Genomic DNA, 19,412 nt, shown 5'->3' on the forward strand with positions numbered 1-19,412 from the left:
AATTGTTTGATTAGAAGTTGCAATTCCATTTTTTATTTAAACATTTTTTGAAATTTGTTTATTTAAACAAAAAAAAAAACTGTGAGGCCTAATCTGGAGAATAAATGGTGCATGATGCTGAATACTGGAAATATAAAGACGCCAGCACTAATAACAAAGCAGCCATCTTTGAGGAACCACAAGCACAACCGATGTTGCTCAAATAGTACACAGTGATGGGAGCAGCAGGGTCACAGGGCCAAGAGGTGGCTGTAATTTTCTTCCTCGTCGTCTTAAAAGGGAATCCGTGGAATGCTATAATTAGCGGTTGCTATGGCATTGGGAGGCACAGATGAACAAAAGCCATTGGCAAGAATTTTTCACCACAGGGCGACTTCTAGAGAGGCCGTAAATCCCTTTGAAAGTTCAACGGACACGTTAATACAACAACCAGATGTTGCGAGCGCACCGGCTTTGAAGCATCTGCATATTCTGCTCAAGGTGAGTCCCATTAGGCTTTGAGGTGCATGCGTTCTCCGTGCAATCAGAGAGAAGCACTCGCAGACAGATGATAATCAAATAACCAAACCCAAAAGTAAATAACGAGGAGCAGATTTCCTCCGCTTCCTGTGCAAACGTAGCGAGGACGGCTGGGGGAAAAAACCAATGCCGTGATTTATAAAGTGCGCTATCAGCGAACACTCCATGTTTGGGCCACGGACTGAGGAATTCAGGGGCGTGAATGAGAGATGGTCCAAAATGGAATAACATTTGTGAGATATCACGATGGATTATTCCACTGGAGAGCAACACTTCTTCATCGCTATTTGGGAGTTTCCCCACGTGTGATTTCATATTGGGATGTGTGCAACTTTTGTTCTCTGGAAATTAGTTCAGTATTTTAGCATACGCTCTTAAAAATGAAGGGTTCTTATTGGTGTCGATGGTTCCATGAAGAAGCTTTAACTTCCATGGAGCATTTCCAGTGCACATAAGCTTCTTTAGAATATTAAAATGCTCTTCACACTATGAAAAAAAAGGAGAGAATCAGTGAAGGTTCTTCTCTTGAATTAATTGAAGTAATTTGCACTTTTTCTCACAATTGAGTGATAAGTCACAATTACCTTTTTTACTTTATATAAACAGAATTGTGAAGCAAATCAGAATTGAGACATATAAACTCACAATTGCGAGAAAAAAGCCACAATTCCTTTTTTGTGAGATGTAAACTCAATTCTCAGGAAACATCAGAATTCTGACTTTTTTCCTGAGAATATTAGTTATTAAAATTTGAATATTTGATGTCTTGTGAGAACAAAAAAGGTTGCAATTACCTTTATTTTCTATGAATGAAACTGAGATGTAAACTTTGAACTGCGAGGCATATACTTGCAATTCTGACAAAAAAGCCAGAATTGTGATGCATAAAGTCGCAATTACCTTTTTTTTTATATAAACAGAACCATGGAGATTGAGCAAACTCAAAATTCTCAGGAAAAAAAGTCAGAATTGCAAAACAAACGTGCAATTTTGAGAAAAAGCAAGTTGGAATTGTGATATATAAACTTGCAATTGCAAGAAAAATATTTTTTGAATTTTGAGATTAAAAGTCACAATTACGTTTTTTATTTTATATAAACAATTGAGAGATGTATACTCAATTCTCAGGAAAAACATTAGAATTGCAATATCACAATTCTGACTTTTTTCCCTGAGAATATTCAATTAATATTTAAATATTTGATGTCTTGTGAGATTTAAATATTATATATATATATATATATATATATATATATATATATATATATGAAACAAACTTGCAATTCTAAGAAAAAGCAAGTAGGAATTGTGACAAACTGGCAAGAAAAAAGTCTTTTTTATTTTATATAAACTATTGTGAGATGCAAACTCAATTTTCACAAAAAACGCCAGAATTGCGAGAAAGTCATAACTCACAATTCTGACTTTTTTTCTCGAAAATATTATTAATTAATTAATTAATATTTTAATATTTGTGAGATACTTGTGAGATAAAAAAAAAATTCACAATTACCTTTATTTCAAATAAACAGAATTGTGAGATGTAAACTTAAAATTGAGACATTCACTTGCAATTCTGAGCAAAAAGTTGGAATTGGGACATAAACTCGCAACTGCAAAAAAAAAAAAAAAAAAAAAAGTCAAACTCAATGTTTTCACGAAAAACATCACAAATTGATTAGTATTTAAATATTTGATGTCTTACGAGACAACATTTTATATATATAAACAGAATTGTGAGATGTAAACTCTGAAGAATTCTGAGGGAAAACATCAGAACTGTGAATTAACAGCAAGTGAGAATTGTGATATAATTGTGATATGTGGGAAAAACGTCAGAATTGTTTAATTAGAAGTTGCAATTACATTTTTTATTTTATTTTATTTTTTATAAACCAAAAATTGTGAGGTGTAAACTCATACTTGTTAAATATAAATCAGAATTGCGAGTTTATTGCGAGAATTCTAAGAGCATATTTGATTCAGTTCAAAATCTCTACTTGCTTTAAAAATGTTTTTTAAATTTGAATTTTAAAAATTCAAATCTTCCCAATTCAAATTTTTGGAATAGTGCAAAAAAGCAATTCTAAAACATCAAAACCACGTCTGACGTGGTCTGCATCACTCATTGTGGCAGAAATGTTATTATTGTAAAAACTAACAAATGTTTACAGATCAAGGGGTTAATTAATAAAGAAAATACGAGGAAGTGGGGTCAAACAACAGTGTGGTGACAGGGTGAAACGGTAGATGAAGGTCAGAGGTCAAAAAAGAGCAGGAAAAGGGTTCAGTCAAACACTTATAACTGATTAAATCATATGTAATCAATGTTTGTGATCAACTCAGATAATAATCAAATTCTTGAGCAGCAAATCATTATATTAGAATGATTTCTGAAGGATCATGTCACACTAAAGACTGCAGTAATTATGCTGAAAATGCAGCTTTGATCACAGGAATAAATTACATTTCAATGTATAATCATATAGAAAACAGATATTTTAAATAGTAAAAATATTTCACCATTTTACTGATTAAAACATGCAGCCTTGAGGGACTTCTTTCAAAAACAGGACGTTCCGCTTTAAGTATATGAAACATTTTGCAAATTAGAATGATGTTAAATCTTCAGACTGACATTTAAAATGTTAACAGCATTAATGTTATAATAATCCAAGAGAACAAACCAGAGCGCACACATGTGAATGACGTGCACACATGCATCTGCTCAGAAACGGAGAAGGCTGTATCCACGAGGTCTAGAGGTCGACTTCTGATATCTGCGCATTCTTTGCTTTGACATACGTTGATATATGGACTCCAGACAGGGAGGCTGGATTTCAACACTGTGGCCAACAGTTACAAGCTGTCCAAGAAACATCTTCATTATCTATTGGCCTCCTACTGCAAGAATTCGACAGCTTCAACTCCAAACTATGGAATGCAGAATACAACACGCTTTGAATAATGTGATACTCTGTGATCCCAGAGAGAGGTCAGAGGTCTTTAACCTGATTTTTCTGCACTTGTATTTAACTTGAAGTGGCCAAAACACACATGCTGTGGTATAAATGACAAATAAAGTACTATTCAAGTGTAAAGTGATTAATGAGTTCATCCAAATTTCACAAAACGCTTATGGACAGAATTATAATAAGTCAGACAGAAGTGAGTTGCTGTTTTTGTCACTCTTCTGAGGAAGATTTATTCACTTACTTGTATTTGACAATTAACCACACAAAGACAATTTGGTGAGGTTTATTCAAATGTTCATCTAATGTCATTTTGTAAGTGACTTTTCTTTCTGTTTTCAAGGAAAAAAACTTGTGTTTCTGTATTTTCTTTCTTTTTCTTTAATAACTGTACTGCCTTAACGGTTTGATGTTTTGTAATGTTTCATTAAAAAAAATAAATCAGAAAGAAAATATTTGTGATATGCGCTCAGAAGTCTAGATCTGAATCAAATGATTCGCAAACTCGCACCAAAGTTCCGATCTGCATCAAAAGATTCATGAATCAGCTCAGAAGTCCCAATTTGAACCAAATGATTCACAAACCCACACCGAAGTTCTGATCTGAATTACCAGATTCACAAACCCACTTCAAAGTTTCAATCTGAATCAAATGATTTGCAATCCACACTCTAAGTCCCGATTTAAACTGATGGTTTGCCAATCATTATTCAGAGCAGGAGAGCGAATCACGAATCATTTGATTTGGATCGAAACCTCAGAGCAGATTTGTGAATCATTTGATTCAGATCGGAACTCCAGAGTGGGTTCACGAATCTTTTGATTCAGATCAAACAGATTGGCAATTTAATTCCATGCTCTGAAATGATGATTTGCAAATCATTTCAGATCACTCTGAATTTCTGATCTGAATCAAAATATTCATGAATCTGCTCCGAAGTTGATTCTGATGAAATGATTCTGCTCTGACATCTGCTCTCCCAATCTGAATAATGATTTGCAAACCATCAATTCAGATTGAGACTTTGGAGCGTGAATCGAGAATCATTTAACCCGGTCTAAATCAAATGATTCACGAACTGGCTCTGAATCCCAAACCGAATCAAATGATTTGCGATCTGTGCTCCCGATATGAATGATGATTAGCAAACCATCATTTCAGATCAGGACTTCAAAGCTCGCAAATCATTTAATTCACAAATAGATTTGCGAATCCGCTCCAACATTCAGATCTGAATCAAAAGATTTGCAAACCCACTCTGGAGTTCCGATCTGAATCGAAAGATTCACATTTCCTCTCCGAGGTTTCAATCTGAACCAAATTCGCAAACCATCATTTCAGATCGGGACTTTGGAGTGTGAATCGCGATTGAAATGATTTGCGATCCGCACTCTGAAGTTGCGGTCTAAATCAAATGATTTGCGATCCGTGTTCCCGATATGAATGATGATTAGCAAACCATCATTTCAGATCAGGACTTCAAAGCTCGCAAATCATTTAATTCACAAATAGATTTGCGAATCCACTCCAACATTCAGATCTGAATCAAAAGATTTGCAAACCCACTCTGGAGTTCCGATCTGAATCGAATGATTCACATATCCTCTCCGAGGTTTCAATCTGAACCAAATGCACAAACCATCATTTCAGATCGGGACTGTCGAGCGTTGAACTGAAGTTCCGATCTGAATCAAATGATTTTTGATGCGCTTTAAAAACATCATTTTGCAACGCAATGGTATAACTGATTCAGAGTTTCAAAAATCTAAAATGAATGGCTCTTTTGATCTGTTTTTGCGAGTGAATCGCTTGAACTGAATGATCGAAGTCAGGATTTTAAATCAATCGGTTCCAGCGTAAATGACTCATTCAATTGATTCAGTTTGTGCCATGCGTTTTCAGCCATGTTTACACAGCGCTGTCAGTACTACTACTACTGAGGCTTAGCTCAACAGTTATAAGACATTAACTGAAATAATCCAAAAAAGTATGATGTTTACAAATAAAATATCAATATTTCCATTCGAAAGACGAACATATTCAGGTGAGTTAACCAGTTTACTGCTAACTAGTGAAACACTCCATTAATAATATGACGAGCTGCACCTCAAAATACATGTTAGATGGAAATATTGTGCATTATGATGGAGTTTGTACCTATATCCACTATATCTGAGATAGTTGAAGCACTGCAGTTCAGTTGGTGACAGTTCGATAGGAAATCAGTTGAAAGCATCCATTCATCTCTATTGAAATGAACTTTATCTGATCGTTTTAGTCTATATAGAGTGATAGTCAATGTAAAAAGTACAAATAGGAGAAGCATATGAACACAAAACATCATGTTTCAGAATTTGTTTTAGGTGTTCATTCCACTCAGTGTTGTTTTTGACAACCATCTTAGATTTAGTCTTAGTCTTAGTCTTTTGGACTAAAATGCTTATTAGTTTTAGTCAAATTTTAGTCACTTCAAAATGTGATAGTTTTAGTCCAATTTTAGTCGACGAAAAGTCAAAAAGGTTTTAGTCTAGTTTTAGTCAAAAAAGGGGAAAAAGTAGTCTTTTAACAAATTAATGTAGGTCAGTAAGTATTTTGCTGTTGGGTAGTGTCACTTGTAAGTTCTGAAAATAGCAGATCTATAGTTCAACACAATGTAAGCTTCCGGATCGACTATTTTCACCAATAATTATAATAATGAAGGAATGTTTTAAAACATAAAAGACAAACAAGGATGGAATGCTAAAACGGCTTGCCATACTAGTATGGCAAAGAGTATTTAATGCTAAAACGGCTTGCCATAGCGGCAGATACGTTTTAGGTTTTGATTGGCATGCACAATAAGCAGAAATGTTGTGCATTTTAAACGTCTGACGGACCACCCACTAACATTTGTCTATTCTCGTCTCGTCAACGAAAACTCACACACGTCTCGTCATGTTTTAGTCATCAACGAGCCATTTTTATCTCGTCATCGTCTCGTTATCGTCATGAAAAAACGTGGCGTCAACGAAATGATTTCGTCATCGTCATCGTCGACGAAGACAACACTGATTCCACTAGTCTGAAGCAATACTTTTAAGAAATGCCAAGTAGCCTAAAATTTCCTGTACTGTCTCAGATCACCAAACCAACTTAGCCAGAAATAGATAATGCACAGATAAAGTGCAAATGAAAACAATTTGCTCAGTATTAAATACTATTGCATTATAGCTAAAACCACATTCATTCATTTGTGTCGACTAAAAGAGGCTCACTGTAGCAGCTCTCAATACTGGAACGAAACTGTGCACGAGTCAAATTACCAGCAAAAATCACTGGCACATTACCATTAAAGTCTCAAGAATCATTTCATTCAACTCAAGAGTGTGTGAATAGCAACAGAGGCTCGGCTTTGATATCAAGCATGTCTAGACACGGGCCAAACTCATTTAGCGAGCAGCACACCGCAGGCAGAGCTCTTTGTTTGCGTGCAACATCCAGATGCAGCTCTTTGCAGTTCTGTCAAATCTCTCTTTTACTCAAAGGCTGGGCTTGATTTCTTACTAAATTCAGGTTCTGTTTAAGGCCTCAAGATTGAACGAGAAGTTCATGACCTCAGACAGTACTTCCCATGAGTCTCTGCAACACAACACTGAATAAAAAAACAACATCACAAGCTTTACCTTCATAGGAGGGTGTGCGATTCAAGAGGTGGAGGTGAAAAGGAGGTTTTGAGTGTGAACGAGACTGGAAAACACAACCAGGAAAAGAGGAAATGAAAGGAGAAGGCAGGAAATTAGCAGAGACAGGTAAGAGCTGAGACTGTGAGAGATGCCAAAACTGATAGACGGACTGCTACGGAAAATTTCTTTCTGGAGCTGCATGTTTTAATTGAAATGAAAGTAAAATAATTTTAGATCTTATACATGTACAAACCATCTTTCCTAAACTTGTAATAAAAAGCGCTTGGAAATCTATTGTCAACAAAAGAGAAATTTTTCTGCCAAAACAAAAGCTTGATGTTTTAACGTTTAAAAATTATTACAGTTTTACATTTTAATATTTTTAATTTAGTGGTAGTATTAGTAGTAGTAATATAAATTGGATTAGATTTTTCCCTGTTTTCTATTTTATAGTAAAATAAAATAGCATAATAGCCATATTTCTTGATGTTTTCATATTTATATTTAGTAGCGATAATAATAAAATAATCCATTTTTGTTTATTGCATAATTTGCTTATATTTTGCAATAAAATGTCTTATGCTGTTTAATATTTGTATTTAGCATTAATGAAAGTATTAAATAATAATAAATGGTTTGCTTATTATATTTGCATTGCATTATTATATTTTTCTTTAAAATATTTATTTTGCAGTAAAATATTACAATAATAATTTAAAATGTTTAATGTTGTTTAATATTTGTATTTAGTATTATTAATAATAAAAATACTAAAACAATAGATTGTTTATTGCCTTAACATTTATACTTAGAAATAATAAAATAATAAATTACAATATAATTTTTTTTTTCTTCAAAATATTTATTTTGCAGTAAAATATTACAATAGTAATATATACGTTTAATGTATGTATTTAACAGTAGTAATAATAAAATAGTAAAACTATTAATAAATTGTTTATTGCTTTTATTTTTTTCTTAAACACATTATTCAGTGAAATTACAATAGCAATATTTCTTTTGTTTAACATTTATTCTTAGCAATAATAAAATAATAAATTACAATATTATATTTTTCTTAAAAATATTTTGCAGTAAAATATTACAATAGTAATATATCTGTTGTTTTAAATTGTTAGCAGTACTAGTAATAAAATACTAAAAAAAATAATAAATTGTTTATTGCTTTTATATTTTTCTTAAAAACGCTATACAGTGAAATATTACAATAACAATATTTATGTTGTTTAACATTTATACTTAGCAATAACAAAATAATAATAATTTATGATATTATATTTTTCTTAAAAATATTTATTTTGCAGTGATATATGTTGTACAATATATATTTAGCATTAGTAGTAATAAAAATACAAAAAATTGTTTATTGTTTTTATTGTATTTTTCTTCATTATTTATTATACAGTGAAATATTACAATAGGGACATTAAGTTTAGCATTTGTACTTAGAAAGAATAAAATAATAATTACAATATTTATTTACTAAAAATATTTGTTTTGCAGAAAAATATTACAATATTAATTTGTTTTGTTTAATAAATGTATTAGCAGTAGTAATACAAATACTAATAATAAATTGTTTATTGCCTTTATTACATTTTTCTTAAAAATATATACTTTGCAGTAGTAATAAACATAATAAAATAGTAATAATACATAAATATTTACAATTAAATTACAATAATAATATTTGTATTTAATAATAATAATAATAATAATAATAATAACAGTAGTAGTAAAAAGTAGTAATAAGTTATTGTTGTTGTACTTTATACATATATGGTCACGTCCAGATGTCAGTAAACGTTATTTTTTTTCAGCATGGATTTGGCTTAAAAGCACGAGTGATTAAGCCTATATAAGTGTGCAGCGATGTAAAGATCATCTGTTAAAATGAACCATCCATTCATCATATTATCATGCAAAACTAAGAATTTGAATAATTGTAATAGGAAGATCATGTGTGGTTTGCTAAATCAGAGAAAGATATAGGTGCGTGTGGATGGCAGGCGGATTACACTATTGCCTGATTTTGCTTTATTTCATCGTCAAAAGTAAGATTTTGCTTTCTTTTGTCATCAAAAGTATTCTGAAACAAGTCACAACTGAGCCGCTGTGCATCTCCATTTAAACACAGCGTTGTTTAGTTTATGAATGAACGTGCGTTTTTAAACGAATCTAGTGAAATGATTCAATTTTCCATTCATCAAGAGAGTCACTTGCTTTATTCAGGAATTAATCAGCTGTTCGAACGAATCAAATGAATGATATGATTCAGTAATTAAATCAGTGTCTTGCCGCCATCTGCTGGCAGGTCCTCTCAGTTATATAAAATTTTTAATACAGAAATATTAAATTTAAAACATTAATCTTAACATTAATCTCAGCTCTTAAACTTTAAGGTAAATGATTGACAGTTTTTATATTATCTGTTTTATACATTTAATACTTGGTCAGTTAGATTTTTTTGGTTAACTTTGGTTAAATCTTTTATAATCAAGATCCGAAAGATGGTTCATTGTGTTCATTGTTCATGATGTTAAGTTTAGAAATGATGCATGCATCCACTTATTATTAGTGTGACATTTTAGCATGCAAATAAAGGGGAGAACTTCAAGATATCGGCAGCACATATAGGCCATCGGCTGACCCTGACCTCTAAACATCGGCATCGGTTATAGAAAAACTCATATCGGTCGATCTCTACTACTAATGACTATGTAAATGTCAAATACATGAAGATCCTGATCCAGCTGTACGCGCTGTGCCGTTCCTGACGAAACATTGCTGAATAAAGCCACCATTTATTAGAAGCAAACCAAAAACCTTCAAGTGCAATTGCTGCAAGGATCCTCTCTTTGATGGGGATCATAATAACTGCACCTGTAGCGCTCGCATCAAAAACAAGACGGTCCCAGATCGACTTAATACATTCCAGCTGTTCCCTCGCCCATCTACAGGCTTCAATCTGTTTAGTAAACGAGAATAAGCTAGCTAGACATCGGCCTAATTTGAGGTTATGACTGGGTCCTGCTTGCTCGCCGTCTTTGATCGTGGTTTATGGGATCAGGTGGGCTTTGATCTTCACTGGGCATCTTCAGCGGCTCTACGGGTTCCTCACGCAGCCTGGACCAGGATATACACCAAGAGACTCCGGATGCGTCAACCTCTTATTCATGCTGTTCTGACCTCAAAACAAGCTAAAAACCTCTTAAAGGGACAGTTCAGCCAATAATGAAAACGTGCCATTAATCAACCATGACTTTTTCTCTTGAGTAGAACAGTAAGGACGATTCTTAATGATTCATAACATGTCAAGTCAACAAGTCAATGGCTACCAGTTTTTGAGAATTAAAAAATAACATCAAGGAAAACACTATTTATACCAGTGGCTCCTGATGATATATCAAGGTCTTATGAAGCAAAATGAAGGATCATTATCTTATTTTTGCACAGAGATTGGTAGCTATATTACTAAAATCTGTTGATTTTTAGCAATCTTTGTTGCATTATGTGCCAATGGTGACCATTCACAAAATGGCACTTTTCAGGTTTTTCTCCAAAGTTTGCATGCCTGTAACTCAAGCAGTATTAAAGATATTTGAATGCCCTTTTAGATATTGGGTCTTAACAAACTTTCCTTTTGGCATCTTTATTTTTAATGCCCTATGAGATTCGATTCCAGAGATATTGGAGCTTCAATATGGCTCCAGGAGTAAATCGTTAAAATTTACACATTGTCAGTGATCAAAAACCAAATGTGGGTCAGTTTAAAAAAAATACAATACTTCTTTTATTTCAAAGAGTAATGTCTGAGGAGCACATAAAGTGAATAAATTAGTCTTCATTAGCTCATCTTTGTACATTAACAACAAAAAAACATAAAAACAATTGCCTGAGGCTCTGGATTACAGGTAATAATGTGGTAAATAATGAACCATTCCTTGCACAGACCAATCATTTTGCTCCATAAGACCTCAAAATATCACCAGGAGCAACGGGTATTAATTGTTACTTGTTTATGCCTTTTGGACTCTCAAAGTGCCGGCAGCCATTGACTTACATGTTATGAATTACCAGGACCATGGTTTCAGCTAAAAATCTTCTACTTCTACTGAAGAAAAAAAACTCAACCAGAGGTCCCCTGCTCAAATTTTTGATTTTGCTAATATTTATTCTGAAGACAGACAGACATGTCTAGTGATAAAAGCCAAAATATTAAATATGATGGATGAATAATTACGGAGTAATCCACTATTTTGTAGAGGGAGGTCAAAATGGCAATTTTCACCTTAGATTCAGAGTCAAGTTACAGGGGGTTAAAAATTACTTTGGAAAGATGGCAGCATTATAATGTTATTTTTACACAGAGATTGGTAGTTCTATTAGTAAAATCTGTTGACTTTAGCAATCTTTGTTGCATTGTGTGCCAATGGCGACCATTCAAAAATGGGGAAACAGCGCTTCTCTCACGTTTTTCTCCAAAGTTTGTATGCCTGTATCTCAAGCACTATTAAAGATATTTAAATGCCCTTTTAGATATTGGGTCTTAACAAACTTTCCTTTTGGCATCTTTATTTTTAATGCCCTATGAGATTCTGTTCCAGAGATATTAGAACTTCAATACGGCTCCAGGAGTTAATCGTTAAAATGTACACATTTTCAGTGGTCAAAAACCAAATGTGGATCAGTATAAAAAATACGATGCTTCTTTTATTTAAAAAAAAGAATGTCTGAGGAGCAAATAAAGCGAATAAATTAGTCTTCATTAGCTCATCTTTGTACATTAACAACGAAAAAACAAAAAAAATTGCCTGAGGCTCTGGATTACAGGTAATATTGTGGTAAATAATTAACCATTTCTTGCACAGACCAATCATTTTGCTTCATAAGACCTTTTTGACTCTCAAAGTGCCGGCAGCCATTGACTTGCATTTTATGAGTCACCAAGGACCACGGTTTCAACTAAAAATCTTCTTTACTGTTCCTTTAAAAAACATCTTGGATGGCCTGAGACTGAGTAAATTAACAGCATTTTTTTTTATTATGGGTGAACCATTCCTTTAACATTGTACAGAACCTGACAGGACTTCTTAAAACTTGTCGTAATAGCTTGTGACTGAATCCAAAAGCACACCCAAAACTTAAGATTTTTATACACGCATTGAATAAAATAGCTTATGGCAGCATTTAGCTTAAAAAAACATCCTTTGGCCAGTGCTAAAATGCAATTGAGCTGCCAAAAGTAATGCTGAAGTAAGTGGACTGGCGTTGTGGAAGATGACGAGCACCGAAGGGGTTTGGAAAGCAAGCGGTTCCGCTCGACCGCGTGTGTTTTTAGTTCGAAGCTAAAGCGAGCCAGTCGGGGATTAAACGCTTGTAGTGTTTGCGTATCAATCTTTCCAGGACTGTGACACATTCAGAAAACAAATGACAGCATTTATTACGCATTTAAGCGAAAGTCAACTTCCAAAAACACCAAAAGGAAATGTGCAGCCTAGGGCTGGACCCAAAAAAAAAAAAAAAATCTAATACTTACAATAATATATTCATGATGGTTCTGCTACACTTTCAGCAAGTGTATTAAATTAAAAAAATCCATCATTGCTTTGGAACTCGTGAGTATAAAAGCAAAGACAGATGTTTTAATAGCTTCTTTGATATAAACAACATTAGCAAAAATGGTTTTAGAGTTTGATTCAATTCTGGGAATCCCTTCAGTCTGGCCAATTCAATCAACCAATTCTAAGTTTTAATAACTCTTTTGTCATATCGGTCAAAAATCTTCCCAGAAGTTTTTTTTTTTTTTTTTTGGTAAGTATTAAAATGCCAAACACTAAAAGTACTAATAAAAATATGTTAATCGCACTTTTGTCCTATAACTTGAAAATGTTTAAAAAAAGCACTAAAAGTAAAACATAGTTTGTTTATTTAGCTAAAGTAATATCTATAATAATATCTTTAAAAAAATCCTTCCTTGGGTTAATTTAGACCTTGAAAAAACTGAGTTAAAATAATTTATATAATGAAATATTATAATAAATATTTCTATATTATTTTTTTGTTCTAATGCTCAGAAGTTTCAAGCACTAAAAAATTTTAACAGCTAAATATTTTGCTATTTATATCTATAATGACAGTTATATGTAATAGTAATATATATATGCTATTTATGTAATATATATATATATATATATATATATATATATATGCTTCCTCGTTAATTTAGACCTTGAAAAACTGAGTTTAAATAAAATTTTATAATAAAATATTATAATAAATATTTAAATATTTTTATTATATTATAATTCTCATGGAAGTTTCAAGCACAAAAAGTTTTTAAAATACTAAATATTTAGGTGTTTTGCATATTTAGTTGTAAGCTAAATAAAAAGTTATGATTTAAACAGTTCGATTTATTTAGCTAAATAAGTAATATCTATAATACATTTATTTTTAAATGCTTCCTTGTGTTAATTTAACCTTGAACAAACTGAGTTAAAATAAAAACATTTTATATAATAAAACATTATATTATAATATATATTTATATTTTTTTTATTATAATGCTCACAAGTTTCAAGCACTAAAAAGAATTGCTAAATATTCAGCCATTTATAATATCTATAATGACATTTAAAAAATATAAATATGCTTCCTTGTGTTTAAATAGAATTTTATAATAAAACAATATATAAATATTTATTATAATATTTTATTATTATACAATTTTATTTAAACACAAGGAAGCATATTTATATTTTTTTAATGTAATACAATTTTATAATAATATTATATTATATTATATTATATTATATTATATTATATTATATTATAAGAAATATTGATATATTGTTTATATTTAACCTTTTTTGAAACCTTTAAAAAAAACTTAAAGATTTACCAAAGTGCCAAAAAACAAACCAAAATAAAAATAAAATAAGACGACGACAAAGCAGAAGTCGAATAGAAGAAATCAAAAATTGAAGAAATCATAGAAATAGAAGCAGAAGTGAAAAAAAGAGAATAATAATATTATTATTTGCCCGTTCTTGTATGCATTTAGTTATTTAGCTAAATAAACAGTTATGTTTAAACAGTAATATACTTACAGATTTTTATTTTATTTATCTATCCAAATAAATAATATTTATAATAACATTTAAATAAAAATTAAATATGCTTCCTTGAGTTAATTTAGTAATATTCCTGTAAAGCATCTGCTTGCTTAAACTGAAATGGAGATGTCAGACTGAGGGATTTCAAGTTCAGAAGATTGAGAGACACAAACTAAACAGTTGTTGTTCCTAATAACGCATAAAGCCTTCTCAAAATGACACCCTGAAATTGAGAACACAAAGATCATTTTCAGGCTCGTTGGCTGGTCGGGGCTTGCAGCTGTCTCACACACACACACACACACAGCTCAGAAATGTTTCGTGAATATCCTCCAAGCCTGTCCTGCAACAAAGAACTGGAAGCTTCATGTGATTCTTTAAACACCGAGACAAATTTATCAACGTTTGGGGTTTGACATTGATCAAACATCATCCTGAAAAGGAGCTGAACGAACTGACTGAAGCATCTGTTGACTTACGCAGACACGACAAGACAAATTTCCAGCGTTAAGCATCATTTCAAGCATCGTTTCTATCCTAAGTGAAAGTCAATCACTTTAAAATCAGAATGCATTTGATGTTTAATTAACAGCTGAGAGGTGCAGAAACTACAATGACCAACAAAATGTCATTTGCACATCTGAAATCCCATTGGGTTTTGGCTTTAGTGTGTTGCACCTGGTTAGGGCAGGGTGGGAGACGCAAAAGAAAGGTTTTGGTCAGGTAAATGAAGCGTGTCGGGAAGGGTTCAACATGTGACGTGACCCCAGATGGCTACATGTCAGCTCCCTCTTTTTCAGTCAACAAAAGCCATTTATCATTCCTCAGGAGGAAGATCGGCTGCCGTTCGTCTCGGCTGCATCATTTCTGAATCTTTATGTAACTTTTGCTCTCTGAAACTGATTCGCAGTTATGCCATGAAGTCAGAAATAGCAATACTAGTAGTGATAGACACATTTATATGACACAGACTGATTGATAATCATTATTTGATGGTAGACAGCAAATCAAATCGATTTCTTTAAAAAGAAAAAAAGTCTCTTAAGCTCATTAAAATTGTCATTTATTTGCTCAAAAATACAGAAAAAAAGAGGAATATTATGAAATATTATTGCAATTCAAAATAACATTTTCTTTTTTTTAATATACTTTAAAATATAATTTATTTCTGTGATGCAATGCTGAATTTTCTCTGCTCAAAAATACAGAAAAAAGAGGATTATGAAATATTATTGCAATTCAAAATAACATTTTCTTATTTTAATATACTTTAAAATATAATTTATTTCTGTGATGCAAAGCTGAATTTTCTCTGCTCAATACAGAAAAAAGAGGAATATTATGAAATATTATTGCAATTAAAAATAATATTTTCTTATTTTAATATACTTTAAAATATAATTTATTTCTGTGATGCAAAGCTGAATTTTCTCTGCTTAAAAATACAGAAAAAAGAGGAATATTATGAAATATTATTGCAATTCAAAATAATATTTTCTTATTTTAATATACTTTAAAATATAATTTATTTCTGTGATGCAAAGCTGAATTTTCTCTGCTCAAACATACAGAAAAAAGAGGATTATGAAATATTATTGCAATTCAAAATAACATTTTCTTATTTTAATATACTTTAAAATATAATTTATTTCTGTGATGCAAAGCTGAATTTCTCTGCTCAAACATACAGAAAAAAGAGGATTATGAAATATTATTGCAATTCAAAATAACATTTTCTTATTTTAATATACTTTAAAATATAATTTATTTCTGTGATGCAAAGCTGAATTTTCTCTGCTTAAAAATACAGAAAAAAGAGGAATATTATGAAATATTATTGCAATTCAAAATAACATTTTCTTATTTTAATATACTTTAAAATATAATTTATTTCTGTGATGCAAAGCTGAATTTCTCTGCTCAAACATACAGAAAAAAGGGGATTATGAAATATTATTGCAATTCAAAATAACATTTTCTTATTTTAATATACTTTAAAATATAATTTATTTCTGTGATGCAAAGCTGAATTTCTCTGCTCAAACATACAGAAAAAAGAGGATTATGAAATATTATTGCAATTCAAAATAACATTTTCTTATTTTAATATACTTTAAAATATAATTTATTTCTGTGATGCAAAGATGAATTTTCTCTGCTTAAAAATACAGAAAAAAGAGGAATATTATGAAATATTATTGCAATTCAAAATAATATTTTCTTATTTTAATATACTTTAAAATATAATTTATTTCTGTGATGCAAAGCTGAATTTTCTCTGCTCAAACATACAGAAAAAAAGAGGATTATGAAATATTATTGCAATTCAAAATAACATTTTCTTATTTTAATATACTTTAAAATATAATTTATTTCTGTGATGCAAAGCTGAATTTTCATCTGCCATTACTCCAGTCTTCAGTGTCACAAGATCTTTAAAATCTTTAAAAAATACTTTTTGTATTCAACTTTGATTTAATTTTATTTCAGTTTAAAGGAACCGTATGTAAGAAATTTATGTCAGTTAATCATAAAATGGCCCTGACATGTCACTAGACATTAAGAAATCATGTTCATTTCAAATACTTATATCACTGACAACAGTGGTCTGGTCAGGATATTGTCATTTAAAAGTGAGAGTTGCAGCCCTCAACTGATGTTATTGTTGTCATTTTGTGTTTTGGTCTGAGGCTCCACCCTCCAGCTATCTACCAATCACGAAGTCAGTAGAGTTTCGTGATCCGGGTTGCCAGCTCTGTTACAGCTGCAGCTATACGAACGTGTCGGATAAAACATGTATAACGTTACAAACCTAAAAGACCTCGTTATGAATCCGTAATACGTCGTGACAAAGTCCGAAATAAAACAAGGATTGGTATAGGAGATGCCTTTGAAAGATGGAGACGGCTGAAAACGGAGAAGAATTTGAAGATTGACGCCAATGTTGCTGATTTTCTCCTGGACAAGTAAGATTCATCTATGTTTGGCTAACTTTGCTTCCGTACACAGTGGATTTTCCACGGTCGGCAGTACTAAATGCGTTCATAAAAAGCTTTATATCGCACCACTAGCAGGGTATGAAAACAATCTATGTTCCGACTGAACTGTGGTATTACAGTACATCTTTACGAAATATTTGGCTAATCGCCAACTGTAAATTTTTGCGATACATAATTACTTCGCAAAACATCTCTTGTGAAGCATAAACATAATTAACAGAAGAAAAACAAATTACTGTGTAGGACTCGTCACTTGAAGCTCCTTGTAGCAGCCTACTCCTGCAGCTTAGCTGGCAACCTCGAGTCAGGGGGGATGGGGAGGGGATACACCGTTCTACAGTATTTTGAAAGTGATTGCAGTACCAGTTTTGGCCACAATCCTACATACGGTTCCTTTAAGCTAAATTAGTGCTTATTTTATTTAGCTAGTAGGCAAAGTAATGTTTCTTTAAATATAAAGGAATTAATATTTTTATTCAGTAAGGATGCATTAAATTGATCAACAATTATAGTAAAGATATTTATACATAATATAATAATAATAATAATTGTAATAAAATAAAAAATGTAAAAATTTGATTTCATTTTATTTTTTAGTTTTAGTTAAATTAGTTAATTATTTTTTTTAAAGAAATTAATATTTTTATTCATCAAGGATTGATTAAAAGTGACATTAAAGACATTTAGAATTTATAATTTTTTTTAATTTTATTTCAAATAAATGCTGTTCTTTTGTACTTTTCGTTCATCAAAGAATCCTAAAAAATAAAATGCATCACAGTTTCCACAAAAATACTGGGCAGCACAACTGTTTTCAATTATTCAGAAATGTTTCTTGAGCAGCAAATCAGCAATTTAGAATGATTTCTGAAGGATCATGTGACACTGGAGACTGGAGTAACGATGCTGAAAATTCAACTTTGATCACAAAAATAAATTACATTTTAACACATATTTAAATAGAAAAAACAGCTATTTTAAACTGCAAAAATATTTCATTTTTTTCCCAACATTTTTAACCTTTTTACTTGCTTGGAGTGCTTCAATATAGAGATGAATTATGCTTGAAATGTATACTATGCTTTCGCCCATGCATACATTGTGATGTTATGAGTGTTGCCGTAAAAACAAATGCCTGTCTGAGAGCATGAACACCAGCAAACAACACTTCATACATACAATGTAGTTTCAATGCAACAAAACGCAGAAGCTCACCTCAGTGTGGCCATATTAGGCTGGTTCTGGAGATGCTCTGGCCAGTGATGCTGCATGCAGAAACAGCGCACACCCTGAACGCAGCAAGACCCCATGTGAAGCGCTGCGGACGACACGGTGCTCTGGAAGAGGGCGCAATCCTGCGGGTTCCCGTTGCAGCAGACGGGCTGCCGGGGCGAGCAGTAAACGCAGCAGGGTGGCGGCAGCACATTGGGCAGCAGCACAGCCAACCTCTGAGAGTCTGTGACATGCGACGAGGAAGAGGAAGAGGAGGCAGAGCCTGGAGTAGATGGACGAACGGTCCCGTTGGTTTTGAGCCCTCCGTTCTGACGCGACCGCATCGGCTGGGTCTGTTCGTTGGGCTGCGTGGATGCAGACACTTCCTGCTCGTCCTCCGGCTCTTCAATGGTGTTTGCTGTGGGGTAACCGGCGCCTGTTGAGGATCCGCCATTGCTGGTGGTGAAGCCCTCGCTCAGGGCCATGATCCTTCCTGTCCGCGGACCACACGCTGATCGGGACCTTACTCTGCAAATAAACACACAGTCACGGTTATTTGTGCACAGTGATCCAAATGAATCGGTTTACAATAACGGTCACCAATAACTAACTAACTAGGGATGCAATGAATGTTCGGCAACCGAAATTATTCAGCCGAAAATAGCAAAAAAAAAAAGCTCTTTCGGTGTTCGGATGAATAAGCAAAAAGGCCAAATAAATTATACCGAACAATGACGTGACACGATCAAACAGAGGCGTGCACTAGGTAGGGATGCACCAGTTGACCGGCCATAAATCGAAACCGGACGGTTTTTGCATTTAACACGCGATTCGTTTTTATCCCGGCCGTTTTTTTTCCGGAAGTGTGTAAGCGGGCCGCGGCATTCGATTCATTCAGAAACATGTCA

General features: G+C 32.6%; 1 protein-coding gene across 1 annotated transcript; it reads right to left on the minus strand.

Moving 5' to 3' along the window:
* Positions 1 to 10,192: 10,192 nt before the first annotated feature.
* Positions 10,193 to 19,014, minus strand: LOC141348565 (protein dispatched homolog 1-like). The gene is made up of 2 exons (XM_073852844.1): positions 18,508 to 19,014; positions 10,193 to 10,301 (listed from the first exon to the last, which is right to left on the minus strand). Exons 1-2 carry the CDS (start codon positions 18,987 to 18,989, stop codon positions 10,193 to 10,195), a joined length of 591 nt encoding a protein of 196 aa, XP_073708945.1. The 5' UTR covers positions 18,990 to 19,014.
* Between the last annotated feature and the right edge of the window lie 398 nt (positions 19,015 to 19,412).

This window comes from Garra rufa, chromosome 13 (genome assembly GCF_049309525.1).
Source record: "Garra rufa chromosome 13, GarRuf1.0, whole genome shotgun sequence".
NCBI classification, from domain to species: domain Eukaryota; kingdom Metazoa; phylum Chordata; class Actinopteri; order Cypriniformes; family Cyprinidae; genus Garra; species Garra rufa.

Excerpts from the sequence above, each read along its gene's own strand:
- LOC141348565 (XM_073852844.1), bottom strand. The coding sequence starts at position 18,989 with ATGGCCCTGAGCGAGGGCTTCACCACCAGCAATGGCGGATCCTCAACA. Across the intron at positions 10,302-18,507 it reads CCTAATATGGCCACACTGAG|GCTGCGTGAGGAACCCGTAG; the intron begins GTGAGCTTCTGC and ends ATCCTGGTCCAG.